This window comes from Zingiber officinale, chromosome 6B, assembly GCF_018446385.1.
Source record: "Zingiber officinale cultivar Zhangliang chromosome 6B, Zo_v1.1, whole genome shotgun sequence".
Taxonomy (NCBI): Eukaryota; Viridiplantae; Streptophyta; class Magnoliopsida; order Zingiberales; family Zingiberaceae; genus Zingiber; species Zingiber officinale.
In genome coordinates this window covers 135,459,319-135,477,644 of record NC_055996.1, presented here as the reverse complement: position 1 = coordinate 135,477,644, position 18,326 = coordinate 135,459,319, and the positions used below count along the sequence as shown (strand labels likewise).

Sequence of the window (18,326 nt, the reverse complement as noted above, 5' to 3'; positions counted from 1 at the left end):
CTGCACTCGAGTGTATGCCTACACTGAACAAACCCTACTAACTGCCCTTGACATAGAATCACATTAGTGATAAGTGTTACAAAGTAGTGACTTGCCCAGAGATCAACTTAGCTGATAAAGATAGGATTTGATTAGATTAAGAGAGCGAAGTAATAGCTTCGAAATCACAGTTCGATATCTCAAGCACAATGATAGAGAGAAGGGCTTTGAGAAAACAAGATCTTTCCTCATGAGAATCATAACATTTTTCATGTTCTTCATAATCAAGAGAAGGGCATCAAATCACCCATCTCATAGAATCCACCATCAAATATTTGTGATTACACACACACACACAATCCAGTTAGTTACAGTTGTTCATTTTCAGTAGAATATAATCTTATATACATGTATCAACAAATAAAAGGTAATTCCATACAAGTTTCATACAAATGAGATGATGATGCTAAAGAAGTTCGTAAACCAAAATGATTAATAATATCCTGAACAAGATGTAGAGACAGATGACCAAGATATGCATGCCAAGAGAATTTGTCCATGCGTTCTCTAATAAAAGTTTTGAGAGAGGTGGGTTGAAGATGCTAAAGACCATTTTTAGTGTTCCCTTAAGAGTAGAATAGTTCCTGTCATGGGATCCTTCACAAGACAATGATGAGGACGAAATTAAAAAATACATTATTATCAAGAGCAAATTGACGTACGAAAAGTAAATTTTTAGTGATAAAAGGAACCTATTCAATCTGTTTATTTCTTCTTCATGGGTATTAGATACCGGCTGCACATCTCACATTTGTACGAATGTGTATGAGTTGCGAAATAATATATCATTGATGAAGGGCGAAGTGGACCTATGAGTAGGCAATGACAAGGGTTGTTGCTATCGTTGTAGGAACATATTCCTTATCTCTGCTGACTAGGCTTATTTTAGAACTTGTAGAGTGCTCCTATGTGTCTACTTTATCTAAGAACATTATCTCTATTTCTTATTTGGACATGAAAGACATTTTAGTTATAATAAAGGATAAATATTGTTCAATTTATTTAAGTGATATGTTTCATTGCAGTGCTCCTATATGAACGAACTTTATGTTCTAGATTTTAAAAACCAATTTATAACATAAATATTAAACGGCTCAAGTCTAATGATTTGAACCAAACATATCTCTGGCATTATCGCTTGGGTCACATAAATGAGAGTCATATATCACAACTTTATAAGGATAGACTCTTTGGCTTATTTGATTTTGAATCATATGAGGCAAGCGAATCTTGTCTTCAAGGCAAGATAACTAAGACTCTTTTTAGTAGGCACAACAAAGAGCTAATGATTTGTTAGGATTTATACATGTTGATATTTGTGGCCCTTTCAATATAACAGCTAGAGGAGCTATCAATACTTCATTATGTTTATTAATGATTTTAGTAGATACGATTATATGTATCTCATGAAACACAAGTCCGAATCCTTTGAAAAGTTCAAAGAACTTAAGAATGAAGTACAAAACCAACTTGGTAAGCGTATTAAGATCCTTCAATCAGATTGAGGTGGGAAATACCTTAGCCAAGAGTTTCATGACCATCTCATTAAGTTTGGGATCGTATCTCAACTCACTTCACTTGGAATACTACACTGGAATGATGTATCAGAAAGGAGAAATCATACTTTATTAGATATAATATGATCAACGATGAGTCATATAGATCTCCGTACTTCCTTCTGGGGATATGCTCTAGTGACAGTTGCTTTCACATTTAATCGTGCTCTATATAAGGTAATCATAAAGATATCATATACGATATAGATTGGGAAGAGTTCCAAGATATCTTTTATGAAGATTTAGGGTTGTGAGGCTTATGCTCGACGTCAAGTTTCAGATAAACTAGGACACAAATATGGTAAATGTTATTTTGTGGATATTCTAAGGAAACGAAGGGATATATTACTTTTATAATCTCACACAAGGCAAAATGTTTGTTGCTAAAAATGGTATTTTTCTAGAAAGAAAATTTATTTCTAGAAGAGTTAGTGGGAGTAAAGTCGATCTTGAAGAAATTCAAGCTATACAAACTAGCATCGAGACCTTGAAGGATATTGAACAGACACCACAAAGTGTTGTGGATCATGAATCTGCTACACCGTAAGAAATTGTGGAGTAACAACTTGTTCGAGTAGGCCAAACTCTGCACAGTTCTGATAGGATACATTGTCAACCTGAGAGATATTCTTTTCTCTTATCTGACCATGGTGATGTAATGCTTGTTGATCTCAACGATCTTACATCCTATCAAGAAGCTATAATGAGCTCAGATTCTAAGAAATGGCTAGAGGTCATGAGGTCCAAAATGGAATCTATGTACACTAACCAAGTTTGGACTTTGGTTGATCCACCTGAATAGATCAAACCCATTAGATGTAAGTGAGTTTTTAAAAGGAAGACTAACATAGATGCTCATATGCATAGGGTGATTGATAGCGAAAGGATTCAAGCAGTTTCATGATATATACTATAATGAAACCTTTTCACTAGTTGTGATACTTAAGTCTATTTGGATCATACTTGCTATTGTAGCTTACCATGATTATGAGATCTAGCAGATGAATGTCAAAACTATATTTCTGAATGAAAATCTATTTGAGGATGTGTGCATGACACAACCTGAGGGTTTTGTAGATTTAAAGGATGTTGAAAAAAGAATGTAAGCTGCAATGGTCCATTTATAGATTAAAGTTAGCTTCTAGAAGCTGGAATCTTTGATTCGATAATGCAATTAAAGCGTTTGGTTTCATCAAGAATGAAGATAAACCTTGTGTCTACAAGATGATTAGTGGGAACATAGTCATCTTTCTCATATTATATATAGATGGCATACTTCTCATTGTAAATGATATCCCTACTCTTCAATCAGTGAAGACTTGGCTTGGAAACTGTTTCTCAATGAAATACTTTGGTGAAACAACCTATATTTTAGACGTCAAGATCTATAGAGATAGATCCAGGAGTTTGTTTGGTCTAAGTCAGAGTACATATATTGACAAAGTGCTTAATCGTTTCGCCATACAGAATTCCAAGAAGGGATTCATGCATATGTCACATGGTGTAAGCCTTTTGAAGGCTCAATGCCTCTCTTCTAAGGAAGAAAGGAACCGCATAGATTAGATTTCTTATGCATTTGCTATAGGGACTATCATGTATGCTATGCTTTGTACTTGCCCTGATGTCTCGTATGCGTTAAGCATAACGAGCAGATACCAATTAAATTCAAGTAAAGGTCACTAAACAATAGTCAAGAATATTTTTAAGTACTTGAGAAAAATGAAAGAATATTTTTTGATATTTGAAGGTGATGAGGAGCTTGCTATAAAGGGTTACAATGATGTAAGCTTCCATCTCATTCGAGAGATCATTGATAGTGGTGAGGATATGTAGAGTACCGATTGATGCTAACATTGCGGATTCTTTGACCAAGACTTTTGGCACAGAGGAAGCATGATGGTCACACTGGGTCAATGAGTATTAGATATCTCAGTGATTAACTCTAGTGTTAGCGGGAGATTGTTATTTTAAGCCCTAAGAGTCAATCAAGAATTGATTGACTTAAGACACATTATATCATATTTCAATAATAAATGGAAAAGTTTTGGTTATTATATTTACTTCAGATTTGTATCAGATGAAGAAGTATAATAATGTTCTAGGATAGTAGATTCTAGGCTACAGCATATCAATTGGTTAAATTGATAGTAGGAGCCTATAAATATATATAGACATTACTCTTAACTATTTCTAGTCAATCAGTAATATACAAGGATAATATTAATGTGTTGAGATTAACATGTAGGTCAATTGGTGACTTAATCTCATAAATCATCAATATGAGATATCACGTTGACATATGAGTATATATTAGAGAATATGTACTGAATTGACTCACCATGAGAATGTTTCATGAATCGTTATATCAGTGTCATAAACATTATCATAGTGATTATTGGTATGAATAGTCCATAGACCTGAAGTCATTACGACTCCCTACACATGGGGTTGTATGCTTTTGTATCAGCAAACGTCACATGTAACAAGATGGATTATAAAGTTGAGCACTGAGTATACAATAAGTTATGGGGAGGGATGTGAGTGATACAGATGAGATCTATCCCTTTCATATGATGGAAGAGATATATGTGAGCCCCTTGATTTAGTAGGACTACTAAAATGCATGACCATGCTTAAATAAATTAATATGAGATATTGAACTCATTTGATTAAGTGAGTCTACTTGGAGATTAAGAAACACAGAGATTGATAAGAAGATGACATGGTTTATGCCTCATTGATTAATCTAGATATTGTGAATAGGGACCAAGTCATATATGATAATAAACACTGAAAGGTTAGGTTGAATTTTGACATTCTCGTCATTTTGGTAGCAATGATATATTGCTAGATGTCACTCATTGCTTATGTATCTAAAATGTTGTTTTAGAGACATTATCAACGTTACGAGAACCTATTGGGTCATACACAAAGAATATATTGATTTGGAGATGGATTTATTTTAGTTTAACTAAAATATGATGGACCCTAAGATTATAGGATAAGTCTAATCCAAATTTGACTCATTGAATTAGACTCAAATGATTTTGGATTAGACTCATTGGCTTATTAGGTCAATGGTTAATCCAATGTATTACCATCCAATCCACTAAAGAAGATTAATGCCCATTAATAGAGATTATTGGAGTATTTATGAAAAAAGGAGATCAAAAGGTATAAACCTTCTGTATTTATTGAATGAGTATAAAAGTCATTTGTAAAAGTAACCTTTAAGTGAAGTGATCTTTTTGGTAAATAATCTTTGGTAAAGTAACCTTTTTGGTAAATTAACCTTTTGGTGAAGTAATCCGTTTGAAAAAACAACCTTTTGGTGAAGCAACCTTATATTGGTGAAATAACATTTTGGGTGATGGTCATCCTTTTGATTTTTGCTCTTCTTCCTCTTATTCTCTTGGCCAAAAACAACCTTATATAGTTGCTAACACAACAAAGGTTGTTTCTTCTCCAAGTTGTGAGTTCGTGAGACGGATGAAGAACGTGTTCGTATGGATACCGTAGAGGCACAGACGTACTGATCATGCTGAGATATGCATCCGAATCAAAGTTGTTGTCAGGAGTACCGGTTCAGACAACAAAGGTAATTATTCTATCTGATAGAATAGGAAAATATAGTATATAGTATTCGCAAGGATCTCTAGAGGATCTTTTTTTCACTACATTATGTGTTGTTTTATGCATGAGATCCTTACAATATAGACCATGCCCTAACCAAGTAGGTATAAGACAAATGAAAGGAATGAGTCATGACTCACTGTAGCTACTGAAAGGTTCAGAAGTGGTTCTGGAATCAACCATTTGATTTTTCGGTCAATTGGGGATCATGATGTACTACTAGATGTCACTCATGGTCGATCCATAATTAATAGTTAATTATGGATGGTCAAAGTAATTAGAACCTATTGGGTTACACACTACAAGTTTATCCGAAGGGTTTAAAACGAGTTTGAGAATTGGATTATCAGATTGAGAGAAACTGAATCTGATTGGACCAGACAAAGAGCAAATATGGAAGATATTTTGTCAGAATGGAAGCACGAGTGAACTACATCTTTTGAAGACGAGTTGAACCTCTTTGGTTTAATTATACTCCAAATTGGTTTGATTTTAATTAAAAGAGGTTTGGTTGTTGAAAAGTGTTTTGGTTTTGAACCAACTTGGTTTAATATTGAACCAAAATTAAGTTGGTGGGTTGGGTCAATGGGTTAATGAATAAGGGGTTTTGGATATGGATCCAAACCTATTAAGAGATATACTTATATCTAGGTTGAAGAGAGAATTTTAATTAAACTAATTAGAAACCTAAGGGTGTGTTTGGTTGGGAGTTTTATTTTTGATAATCTTGGTTATCCATCCAAGATTATCACCGAAAATCCTGTTTAGTTTAGGTAATCAATGATTTCCGAGTAATGTTTCATGTCCGACACGTCAGCAAAAGGGGCATGCAACCCGGAATCGGAAAACCTCGGAAAACAGAGTTTTTCTTGATTTCGGGGTAAAAAAAAAAATTTACCCAAAATATCCTCGAATAAAAGAAAAATGTGATAAAAAAAGAAAAATATAATAAAAAATATATAAAATAAAATAAAATAAAAACTTTTTAAAAAATTTAAAAATGTGAAAAAAAACATTAAAGAAAATGTAAAAATTTTAAAAATAGGGGAAAAAAACGTAAAAAAAATAATAAAATAGAAAAAAAATAGAAAAACGTAAAAAATTTAAAAACACATAAAAAATAATAAAAAACGAAAAAAATATATAAAAAATTTAAAAATAAAAAAATAGAAAAAAAAAAACAGAAATTTTTTTTAAAAAGTTAAACTATTTAAAAAAATAAAAAAACTTTAAAAAATTTAAAAAAATTGGGAAAAAAATAAAAAAATAAAAAGAAATAAAAAAATACATAAAAATAAAGAAAAAAAATGTAAAAAAGGAATTTTTTTTTTTTTTTTAAAAAGTAGAGTTTAAAAGATATATATGGTTGGTTTTGTAACTAAGGGTATAGTAAAATATTAAATTAGTTTATTCATTAAAACCTTCAAACAAAATTTTTTGTTACATTCTCTAGGTTGAACCAAACAACATTTGGTTATGTTTTATTTCCCATAACCTTGGTGATGTGATTACTTGGTAATCACGTAACCAAGATTATATGATAACTTGAATCAAAAACACCTAAAAATTATGCTTTTAGTTTCTCCCTCTCTTCCTGCCTCCTTGTCGCTGCTGACCACAAGAGGGCTCTCCCTCTTGTTCTGCGTCATCCAACCACACCTCTGACCGATCACCGCTAGCCATGGTGCTGAGAACGCCACCAAGCCCACTAACAACAACTGTCGACTGTTGTCCACCGTTGACAGCCCTTTCAGAAAGGCTATCTTATTGCCGCCGACGCTCCCTAGCACCGTTGACTGTCCGCCCTCCCTCGGTTGGCCCTCCACCGGTCATGGGACCATTTCTGGCTGCCGAACAGTAGGCAGAGACCTGCTGTGCCATTGGAACAGTAGCTCCTAAGGGTTGTTCTCATAGCTTGCTTCGTGTTATTGGGTTGCTTCGGCCGTCAAATATGAATCAAGGTTTGATCCTTCTCTCGGATCATTTTGTTTCCGTTTGTCAGCTAGTACCGAAGACGAAGATAGGACTCATGACTTTGTGAAGTCGTCTTGACGATCGTTAGGCGTGGATACGGATAGAATGAGGCTCGAGAGCGTCACTTGGTCGATGTCATTCCCGTTCTACGTCATCTATCAGACATATCTAGCATAAATTTAATTCAGTAAAATTTTATTTTATGATCATATTTGCATATGTGTATGGTATGTGTATAGTAATAAAAATAATTTACTATTATTTTTAAATTTCTATTGCATAGGTTAAGAAATATATTTTAGGCCGCATCTGGTTTGGGCTCCCCAACAGTAAAGCCCTCTATCGAAAAGCTCACTCGAAGGAATAATAGGTATACTGTCATGCATAATAATTTCTGAATTGCAATGTCTGTTTGAAGTTAGCCACTGTTTTAACATTTAGGATACAATTCTATCAGTCTATGTAACAAATCATGTCCAAGTAACATCTCATAATTATAGACGTGTCCAATTTTACTTGTTCAACCCTATTCGAGTCACATTTTGTTTAAACCGAGTCCAATCAACAACAATCGAATAAAAATTCAATTCATATTTAAAAAAATATTACTCTTAATATAATATAGTATGACAAATTGATATATCAAATTTTACTTGGTCTACACTAATAACGCCACATTTGGATTAAACCGAGTCAAGCCAAACCTTTTATAATTTAAATTCGATTTAGTTCCATCTTGGACCGAATTGAGGCTTTTACTTTCACTCAAAATTTGAAAAACAGAGAAAAAATATTTTAATTTTATTGTTTTTTTTAACCAAATACCGCTATGCATTCATTAAGATGTAGACATCAAATTATTTGATATAATTTGCATAAACCAACTAAGATAAATTCCTTCTAGACATTCAAGATTAAAAATAGAATCAAGCAGGGAGATAATAAGTGCAAGAATGAGTTTTACATGTACTAGTCATTATTTCAAAGGTTAATAATCATTCATGATTTACCTTTTTCGTATTGGTCTTGAGACAAATTAACGGAGACATTGAGAACGAATATATTTATCTTTTAACACAAAAAATGGGTTCTACATGTTAATATGTGCATTCAAAGAAAAATATAAAGAAGTATATTATTTTTATCATTTTGTAAATTTTAGTTTTAGAGACAAGTCAAACATTAGTAATAATATATTTAAATAATAACCTGCCTGAAATTATTTTGGGCTATTTTAAATAATTGTTTCGTTGATGCATTTTATAATTATAATATTTTAAATTATAAGGGTTAAAATGAAATTAATGTTTATTGATTGGGGAGAGGCCATGGAAGACGAACATGGCGGTGATGTGATGGAGGGGCTCACAAGACAGGGAAAGAGAAGCGCTCAGGGCGATTGCATCCATCTCCCACATTTAGCTGTCGTTGCTCCAATCATGGAGACATGCTTGCGTTGTGGGTTCAGTCTCTCCGCAACAATCCACTGCGAAAAAGAGTTCTAAATTTCGTGTTTTTTTGTGTTTTTGCCTCGTCTGGATGCGTTTTTTCTCATGCCGGTAGAAGGCTTTGGTGCTGGTATTTTAATTCGTTTCGGCTTATTTGACCGCGTTTGATCCGTGATCGCCTCGCTTCATCCCCTAAAACCATCAAAACCGCTATTTTTTTCTCTCTTTTTTTTACTGCAATTTTGAAGTTGTCCTTGGCGATCTTGATTCAGATGTTGGACTTTTCTGGTTTTTAGATGCCTCTTTACAGTCTGGCTACCGATTGTGAATCACGATTGGCGCTTTCTTGTCTTCTGGTGAAAAAGATATTAAAAAAGGGAGCTTTTCCTGTTCTTGGGATTCTTCCTTATTTTGGCTTTGAACTAGCACTCAGGCCCTTGTTGTTTTTGCTTCGGTGTGTGCTTGTTGCTTTTGGCCCCCTTTCTGACAGTGATGAGGCTGTTCTGAAAGTGATAACCGAGTACTTCGTGTTCCCTCTTTCTAGTCCTCTACCTTGTAATTTCTAGTCCTCAACGACCACTCCTCTAGTTCCTTAAAGGGACAAATTGCAGCAGAATCATATCAATAGGGGAAAGACAAAGTAGTCTTGTAGTGTTAGAGTTGTTCTAGATGTGATACCTGTTCGAATCCCATTCTTGGTTTTATGATTCCTAACTTTTCCTTCGGAGGCAAATGCCAAGTTTGGTTCAGTTTCATGGATCACACATTATGGAGTCTGCAGCATAAGCACGTCTAGCTGTTCAATATCAACAGCAATTGGAGTTGATTTTTTGCTGGAAAGAAATAGTTTTTGGCTGTTTCATCAACTATTCAGAGCTTGCTAGCATGGGAATCTTAAGCATAGTTAGGAATTCCATTGGTTGCTCGGCCTCTGGAGAGCGATTGGTTATGGCTGCAAGAGAAGGGGATCTTGAGGAAACCAAGGCTCTTCTAGAATACAATCCTCAACTTGTTAAGTACTCGACCTTTGGCCTGAGAATTGCTCCACTGCATCACTCTGCTTCCCATGGTCATCATGAGGTGATTGATTTTCTCAACACATTTTCTTAAATATGATCTTCTGAAATATATGCTTTGTTCTATGACCAGAGATAAGTTTAAATAAAAATCATTAAATCAAGGTGGTTCCACCTTCAGGTAGCTTCTGTTCTTGTTGAGTCTGGGGCCAATATAAACCTTCGGAATTCTAGTGGGCAGGTGAGGATTTTCTTCACATTGATTGATTGCTTGTTGCTTAGATACTAATCATCTTTCTTACTAGAACTTTGTAGCCTTCCCTGTTATAAAATCGGTATTTGGTCTTAGAGTCATGAATGATAAGATTCACATGTACATGCTTATATTTATTTTGTGGTAGATAACAGTATAGTGGTAAATTGGTATGGCGCTTAGCACTTTCTATTGTTAAAGATCTGACGTAACAAGTGCTTATTCAGAAGATTAAACTCGTAGAAAAAGGTTGAACTTCTTGACATATAATTGAACATCTCGCTCATGGTCAACCTGGACTAAGCTCGAATAGCAAAAGAGTGAAATCCAAAGGCCCAAATTTATGAATGGGTCATTGATCTAAGTAAACAAGGACTGATGGTAGAAGAAAAATGAAGGACCTTTTATGATTCAAACTCACAGGGAATGCTATGATACCATGCTAAGATTTGATTGACAAGCCACTTATCGAAAAAGTTAAGCCTTTTTCTGGCATGTTGGAGGCTAAATAATGTTATAGTTTACAAGCCAATGTATGATACAAACTGACGGACTGACAACAACTTCCAATGTCCAAAATGCTTAAGTCATCAGGAGTTCCAGATTTAGGTTTTGTTTTTGGACAATGACTTCATATAAAAAAAATCAATCGATATTCAGCGACATACCAAACAAGAGAATATCAAATTACCATTGGTTGAATCACTATCTTGATTTTTAGTTGATTCTAAATTACCTGATGACCCAACCAATTAAGCATCTCTTCAAATAACGAATAAAATTGGTCTAAATGCATTTTGATGTCTGAGCAGACACCTTTGATGCTAGCTTGTCTGCATGGGCACTGGGAGGTTGTGCAGATTCTAATGCTTTTCAAAGCCAATGTAAGATCCTTCTGTGGATAATACTTGCATGTGACATTCCATTTGAATCGTATCTTTTGGCTAAATTTAATATGCATGTTAGATACACAAAAGTGATTATCTAAGCGGTGGTACTGCTCTTCACTTTGCTGCTCTACATGGTCATACTCGCTGTATCCGCCTTCTTCTTGTCGATTATATTCCCAGCATACCTGACTTTTGGAGTGTCATGAGGGGTAGATTTGCCAAGAAAGATTCACTTCCTTCCTTTGACGAGGTGTATGTTGAATTCTCATGTGCATTACACTAATAACTTTTTGCGACTATTAAAAATTTATATTTGCTTTCTTCCTTGGTTTCTTTAGTGATTTGTGTAAGGTAGTTAATAGACGTGCAGACGGAGGCATCACTGCACTTCATTTGGCAGCATTAAATGGGCATCCAGAGAGTGTCCAATTACTTCTTGACTTAGGAGCTTGTGTTTCAGAGGTCACAGTGAATGATGGTGCCACCATAGATCTGATAGGTGTTCAAACCCTTAGTTCTTAAGTTGATTTTCTTTTTCATTGCACCGTCTCATCATCATGTCCAAATAAACTTACTTAGATGTTTTTCCTTGTAGCAGGAGTCGGTAGCACACCTCTTCATTATGCTGCTTGTGGGGGAAATGCAGTATGTTGTCAGGTATGCCTGCCTATTCATCAAAACAGCTATTCTTCAGTAGCTTGCTCGCTACATGCTAGCTATCAATCTCATTCAAGAAACATTGAAATTTAGGTTCTAATTGCAAGAGGAGCTAGCTTGACAGCCAAAAATGAAAATGGGTAAGATTTTTCTTTATCAACCTCAAGTCTTGCCTCGCATCAGAAACGACATATGTTTTGTTGTGAATTGTAGTTGATGAATTATGACAAAAGAAATTAACAATTATAAGACATAGTAATGCCAAATTATTGGCTTTCAGTTATCTTCTTTATTGACTGTCATTTGAACTACATACTACCACTATACCTAAGTAAAAGTTGCTTTCATTTCTGCTAGGCTAGCTTGGATACCATTTCTGGTTTAGATTCTAATGTTTATGGTTGAATCCTTTCTTCAAATGCTGTGAAAAGTTGGACCCCTTTGATGGTAGCTCGTTCGTGGCGCAAGAACTGGCTCGAGAGTATTTTACGAAATGAAACAGAAGGTCAAATAGCTGTTCTTCCATCAAAATATCTCTCTCTGCCACTTATGAGCATTGTCAAGATTGCTCGGTAAATTGACAAAATAATCTTTTTCTTACATTCTTTTCTTTAGATTATTTAGAAACAACTTGCTGTTTGAGTTATGAACGGGAACTATATGATCATCTTTTTTTCTTTTTCCTTGAATGCTACACAGAGCATGCGGCTGGAGAAATGTAAAACATAGATTGACTTGTGGCGATCCTTGTGCCATTTGCTTGGAATCAAAATGCACAGTAGCCGCTGAAGGTACACAATTTTCAAAATGAATGTGAAATATAGCATTAGTGACAGCTAATTTAATCTCATTAGTGACGCTTTATATGATTAGATGAGTAAGCTACTATTAACTCGAATTAGTTGTCATTTAAGAGATATGTAAAACATGGGATAGCAAAGATGCTTTATATGATTAAACTCAGGTAATCAGGCTAATAGATCCGTTTTGTCATTTAAGCGAATCATCACGCCAATGGCGAATTACTTTAATCTGAATGTACAAAAGGCACGCTTGAATCTTGCAGGTTGTCACCATGAATTCTGCACCAACTGTGCACTGTATCTTTCTTCGACCGATAACACCTCGAAAGTGCAAGGCCCTCCTGGATCAATACCATGTCCTCTCTGCCGACACGCTATTGTCTCGTTCATCAAGTTGCCAGATGCTAATATGATGAAGGCCTTGGTGACAGCCAGTTCATCGACATCTCTATTTACTGAATGCTCGATGATGACCTCAAAGCCTGACACCAAGAACGATACACGGGTAACCAAACCTGACATCAAATACAAGTGAAGCAAGCAACATTCTGTTTCAATCACTCAGTTTTCATAAGTTTCCATAACTGTGATCTTAACTCCATGAACAATACAAGGCAGCTGCATTATGAATCAAAGCAATTCTCGGTGAAGACTGACAATGTTTGCATTCGACGGACATGTAGATATCTGTAAGAACATTTTACATTCTCTGTTTGAATTTTCTGTTTATCGTTCCTTCTTTATTTGATCGTTATGTTTTTATACTGGTTTAAATGTGAAGATTTCTAAGTTTATTTTTTTGTCAACTTCGAATTATGAATGGGAGTTTGCTGCATTGTTAGTAGTATTAGATGATGATTCAAATTGATCGATTGTGAATGCATACCTTGACAGCATAGTTCACATTAGGACTGAAGACCATCCAAACTCCACAATCTTTCAAATTTCCATCAACCGAAGTACCGCCTGCACTCGAGTGTATGCCTACACTGAACAAACCCTACTAACTGCCCTTGACATAGAATCACATTAGTGATAAGTGTTACAAAGTAGTGACTTGCCCAGAGATCAACTTAGCTGATAAAGATAGGATTAGATTAAGAGAGCGAAGTAATAGCTTCGAAATCACAGTTCGATATCTCAAGCACAATGATAGAGAGAAGGGCTTTGAGAAAACAAGATCTTTCCTCATGAGAATCATAACATTTTTCATGTTCTTCATAATCAAGAGAAGGGCATCAAATCACACATCTCATAGAATCGACAATCAAATATTTGTGATTACACACACACACAAAATCCAGTTAGTTACAATTGTTCATTTTCAGTAGAATATAATCTTATATACATGTATCCCCAAATAAAAGGTAATTCTTTCATTTTAGATAAAAAAACATATGATAAAATGACCACGATTTTATATCTAATAGAGACAAGACAATTAACTATAAAAATATCCTGTTTACTCTTCATCTGAATCAAGATCAAGAGAGTTGGCTAAACACTCGACGAGTGACAGACTTCTTTTTGGTTGATGAGAACAACTTCCATCGGATGTTCTTGGAAGTATGTTTGCAGATGAATCCTGAGGGGAAAAGATTTGAAAGTACTAAAATTTCCACAATGTCCAACAAAAGCTCAAGTATGCTCAAAATCGAGTTTATCATAGAACTAGTTCACCTTCACGTGAAAAGAATCCCATATTGCTTCCATGATCATAATTTCCTCAAGATTTACTCGAAGGTTATCGTTCCTGCATGAAATGATACGATCAATCAAGAAATGTTTACTGGTAAAATTCATGCAGCTACAAAAAAGCCAATCAATTTCCACTGTTCCAATTGAGTTAATAATGATCATGCTAGAAGAATCCACTGACCTGTTATTATAATCTTGGCGAGACCAACTGAGATGATGATGATTCTCCTGTATCAGCGAGCAATCAAAATCAGGCATTTCCTTAACATGTGTTGCTCCTGCGATGGATGAAAAACATTCAGTAACCTTTTAACAGGAAAAACAAGATCTATACACATTACAGTTTTAAAGGAAATTTGAGACCTAGGAGATGTGCAATATGACCCGAGGGCATAACTTTCTCCAAATTTTGAGATTCACATTGCATCTTTAGTTTCGCCTCAATAACCTTCTGCTCTTCCTATAAGACAGAGAACCGCCATCACATAGTTCTATTCAGGATATTATCAACTCAAGCTGAGAACTGAGAGCAGCTACGTTTCTGGATTGCAGGAAGCATAACTTGTTTAAAAGAAAAACATACAGCTTTTTCTTGGGACTTCTCTTCCTCAGTTCTAGCACCGCGATATTCAACTGCGTAGCAGGAAGCCTTGCAGAATGGGCATCTTCGATTGTTAAGTACTCTCTTAAAAGTCATCAACTAAAAGTGAAAATCATTCATTCACTTTTTAACTAAGAATAAAGAGAGATCTAATGGTCACCCTTGATGGCAATCAAAATAGGGGTGGGGTATTGTATGGATTGTTGATTGAGCAAAGAATTACCTGCCAGTATTTTGCAGTCATATAAGAGGTGCCACAGCAAGAATAGAACTAACATTATTCTTTCATAAAAGAGCTCCAAAAATTCATTTTTCATAGAAGTTTATCATTAGCAACAAACCAGAAACAACTACAGATAAAATCTCTATATATATAGTTTTCCTTTTCAGAATAGCATTTTACGATTTCAGCAATTAATATCACAAGAACTAAGATTACAATCAGACCAATAAGTTAAGTAGAAAGAGAGACAGAGCTCAATGGAGATACAGATCACATAGGATACTGAACAGGATGATCCGCAACAGAAGGCTTCATCTGCAGGAAACACTCTGCGATTCACATTAAAGAAACAACTAAGCTTTCCATGAAAATGGCATCAGAAACAACAAGCGATTAAGCACCCCTTACCAGTGCAAATGCATTTGGAGCAGCACCGAGATTGATTCAGGCTGGGAAAGTACTGCTCGCAAAGAAAAGGGTCAAATTTTTCTCATCGAGATCCACTAAAAAAACAAAAAGATTCAATGTTTGGGAGTGATAGGGCAAGCGAGGGTTACGAGGAAGCAGATCGGGCATTCCTCTAGGTCGTCGCGGAGACAGGGTTCGTCGAGGGCGTCGAAGCAAGGGGCGAGCTTCCGGGCGAGAATGAGCTTCCGGAGCTTGTTGTAGTCCACGTCGTCCGGCTGTCGGACGAGGCGCTGCGGCCGCGTGAGGCGATCCTCGACCGGCCGCCGCCGCCTGCCGCCGCCGATCCTATTCCCCATCCGTCGGCCCCCCTTCGCTCTCCACACAAGGGACGGATCGTATTATCAGAAATCGGGAGGCGAAAAAGAGGGAGCTTTTTTGAACCGCGAAGCGGGCGAAGCGGGCGAAGCAAGCAAAGTGGCAGCGGTGGTGGTGGTGGTCGGAGCGGAGAATGAAGTGAAGCGGAAGACAGTATCAATGCTGCCTACGGTGCCTGATAATTACGAAATTGCCACTTTTCACCAGACGGTTTAATTTGGAGGGAAGAAATCAAACTCAATTGTTTATCAAAATAAGTTTAGCAGACGCACTTAAAATTACAAAAAATCTTCCGATTTTTAAAAGACAGATAGATTTATTTATTTATTTATTTTCTTTCTGAGCTCCCACCGACTACTCTTGTGATGCATCTAAAGAACATCATCACAGTAGTTAGAGCTATAAACGAGCTAAAATTTAGGATGTTCAAACTTATTTGATAAGATAATCAAGTTGAGCTGAGCTTAAAATGAACCAAGCTTAAAATGAACAAAGCTTTTAAAATGATTTATTCAAGTTTGTTTGGTTTATTTTTTATAAGCTTGAGCTTGTTTTAAACTTGGTTTGAGCTTAACTTATTTAGATGTTATTGAGCTCTCAATTCAAAATTGACTTGAGTTTGATTCGTTTAGATGCTATTGAACTCTCAATTCAAGATTATTTGATTGTTTGAAATTTTTAATTGTTTGATTGGTTATTGAATTGATAATTCAAATTTATTTTTTTATTTTATTATTTATTTAACATATTGATAAGAATTTTATTAATGAATATGGTTCATGAACATTGTTCACGAATATTATTTATAAATGTTAACGAACTAAACATATATTCAAATTTATTTGCTTAATTTAACGAGCTATTCAAACTTGTTTGTTTAATTAATTTTGTGTATATTGAACGAACATAAATAAACTTTTACCAAACTGAATATCAAACTTATTAACGGATGCTTACTTCATTTACAGTTCTGATTATGATGTTGGATTACTATGATGTTGGATTTCAAATAATAATATCTTATATTTTAAAAATTAATATCACTACAGTGTTGATTGTAGAATTATACTACATTAGTATACTATAGCAATGTTGATGTATGAAATATAACATCATTGTAGTATTGATCTTTAAAGTACAACACTAATGTTATTTTTTAAATGCAACATTATAATAGCTGATATGAGAGATAAAATAAAAAATAAATATGTCTTTTGGAAAATTTGTAAGTTAAATACGCTATAATAATGGTCAATATAACTTCTCTAATGCATATCAATTGGGTTGGAAAGGCCTAATTCAATTGTAAATCAAAATAACTTTGGGTCGGAAAGGCTTTCAATTGAATATCAACATAAATTCTCAATTGGACTGGAAGGCCCAAATATATGAACAAGAATAGACAATAAGAATATTGAAAATAATAATACCATGCATTTTAAAAATCAATGTTATTGTAGTGCTGATTTATTACTATGTTGATCTTTAAAAACTAACACTAGTGTTATTCATGAACATTGACCTTGGCCTCCGAAAGAGCCCGATGGCGACTCTTTGAACTCGTACCGACGACCCTTGATACCACAACTTTGCTATTTCAAAGAGGTGCACAGACAGGGGCGGATCCAGGATTTGAACATTGGGGGGGCCAAAACTTGTGCCGCTACATTCATTGTCGATGGTGCGGGAGAATTTAGAATTCATTATATATTTAGAAAAACTCGTGACCTAAGTTTTCTATTGGTAGTTTGATATCAATATCTCGAAGTAATATTGTGACATTGAAATAAGCTGTCGGCCCTTGTTTCACATCGGAGCTACATGCGAACTTGTATGGTCTAAAGACCAGTTATATGATAACGTTAGGGTAGAATTCAATTTGCCATCCTTTTGATCATTCACATCTATTCAGCATCTATTACTTTGCATTTCATTATTGCTATTCATAATATGGGTTTATTAATTGGTTAGGTACTCTAATTACTACATCAAGCTGAAGCGTCTGAGTATTCGAATTGCTTTCCTCTCACATTCGTGACATTCTTCACATGCAGGTACTCCTTATCTACAACTCTATTTGCCATCAAACAAAAATATATATAGCTTTCACCTGCTCAACTTCACCTATAGAGCCCAGTAAATTCTTCACTGTTGACCAACATAACTCGATGTTTTTCAGGGGGTCTATTTGTTGATCGCAAAATGCCTCTATTTGGCATCCTATTATCAATATATACACTATTTCCATTCCCTGAATTTTGTAATAGCAGATCTGGAGTTTGTCAATGTTTTTCTTTGGCTTAGTTTATCCTTTGTTGAATGTTCATTGTATCTTATTCTTTGGAACACTCCAGTCTAGTAGATATGGAGTCTGTCAAGTCTGCAACTGAAGAGTAGAGACCTCCTCCACACTGACAGCACCCTACTTTTATCTTTCTCGTTGTTAGCGACCTCAACGCCACTGGCTACGCAATATGCTTCAGTGTTGGGATAAACCTTCACCATGATCCACCAACTTTTGGTTTCTCCGGACGACAATTTTGAAAAGAGATCTCTGCTTGAGTGTCTTCAAATTTTGCTCATGAGAAGAGAGCTAAAAGCAGGACTGATCCAGGATTTACACATGGACTGGGGTGGGGGGGCCATGGCCCCCCCAAGTCACTATGTAAATCCGCCTCTGTGCACAGAGGAATAATCTATTTTCCCCCACTTGAATTTTGAATTGATCAATATTGAGCAAAAATGAATTCCA

General features: G+C 35.3%; 2 protein-coding genes and 1 long non-coding RNA gene across 6 annotated transcripts; 2 read left to right on the top strand and 1 right to left on the bottom strand.

Annotated features, from left to right (window-relative positions):
- The first annotated feature begins 8,523 nt into the window (after positions 1-8,523).
- Positions 8,524-13,063, top strand: LOC121989722 (probable E3 ubiquitin-protein ligase XBOS32). 3 transcript variants are annotated; one of them, XM_042543931.1, is made up of 10 exons: positions 8,524-9,730; positions 9,848-9,907; positions 10,732-10,803; positions 10,886-11,061; positions 11,148-11,308; positions 11,408-11,466; positions 11,560-11,606; positions 11,898-12,038; positions 12,166-12,257; positions 12,533-13,063. In XM_042543931.1, exons 1-10 carry the CDS (start codon positions 9,536-9,538, stop codon positions 12,802-12,804), a joined length of 1,275 nt encoding a protein of 424 aa, XP_042399865.1. In that variant the 5' UTR covers positions 8,524-9,535; the 3' UTR covers positions 12,805-13,063. The 3 variants fall into 3 exon arrangements, with proteins under 3 accessions (XP_042399865.1, XP_042399864.1, XP_042399866.1); XM_042543930.1 differs by having other exon boundaries at positions 11,405-11,466; XM_042543932.1 differs by having other exon boundaries at positions 11,405-11,466; positions 12,514-12,683.
- Positions 13,064-13,545: 482 nt separating this feature from the next.
- On the bottom strand, positions 13,546-15,739 carry LOC121990706 (E3 ubiquitin-protein ligase GW2-like). The gene is made up of 8 exons (XM_042544792.1): positions 15,349-15,739; positions 15,200-15,251; positions 15,075-15,120; positions 14,551-14,632; positions 14,331-14,427; positions 14,149-14,245; positions 13,950-14,022; positions 13,546-13,854 (listed from the first exon to the last, which is right to left on the bottom strand). The coding sequence occupies exons 1-8, from the start codon at positions 15,553-15,555 to the stop codon at positions 13,732-13,734; spliced, it is 777 nt and encodes a 258-aa protein (XP_042400726.1). The 5' UTR covers positions 15,556-15,739; the 3' UTR covers positions 13,546-13,731.
- Positions 15,740-17,181: 1,442 nt separating this feature from the next.
- Positions 17,182-17,907, top strand: LOC121990704. Of its 2 annotated transcripts, XR_006114671.1 has the most exons (3): positions 17,182-17,255; positions 17,546-17,628; positions 17,754-17,907. It is a non-coding gene; the product is annotated as an uncharacterized LOC121990704 (long non-coding RNA). The 2 variants fall into 2 exon arrangements; XR_006114670.1 differs by having other exon boundaries at positions 17,546-17,907.
- The last annotated feature ends 419 nt before the right edge of the window (positions 17,908-18,326 follow it).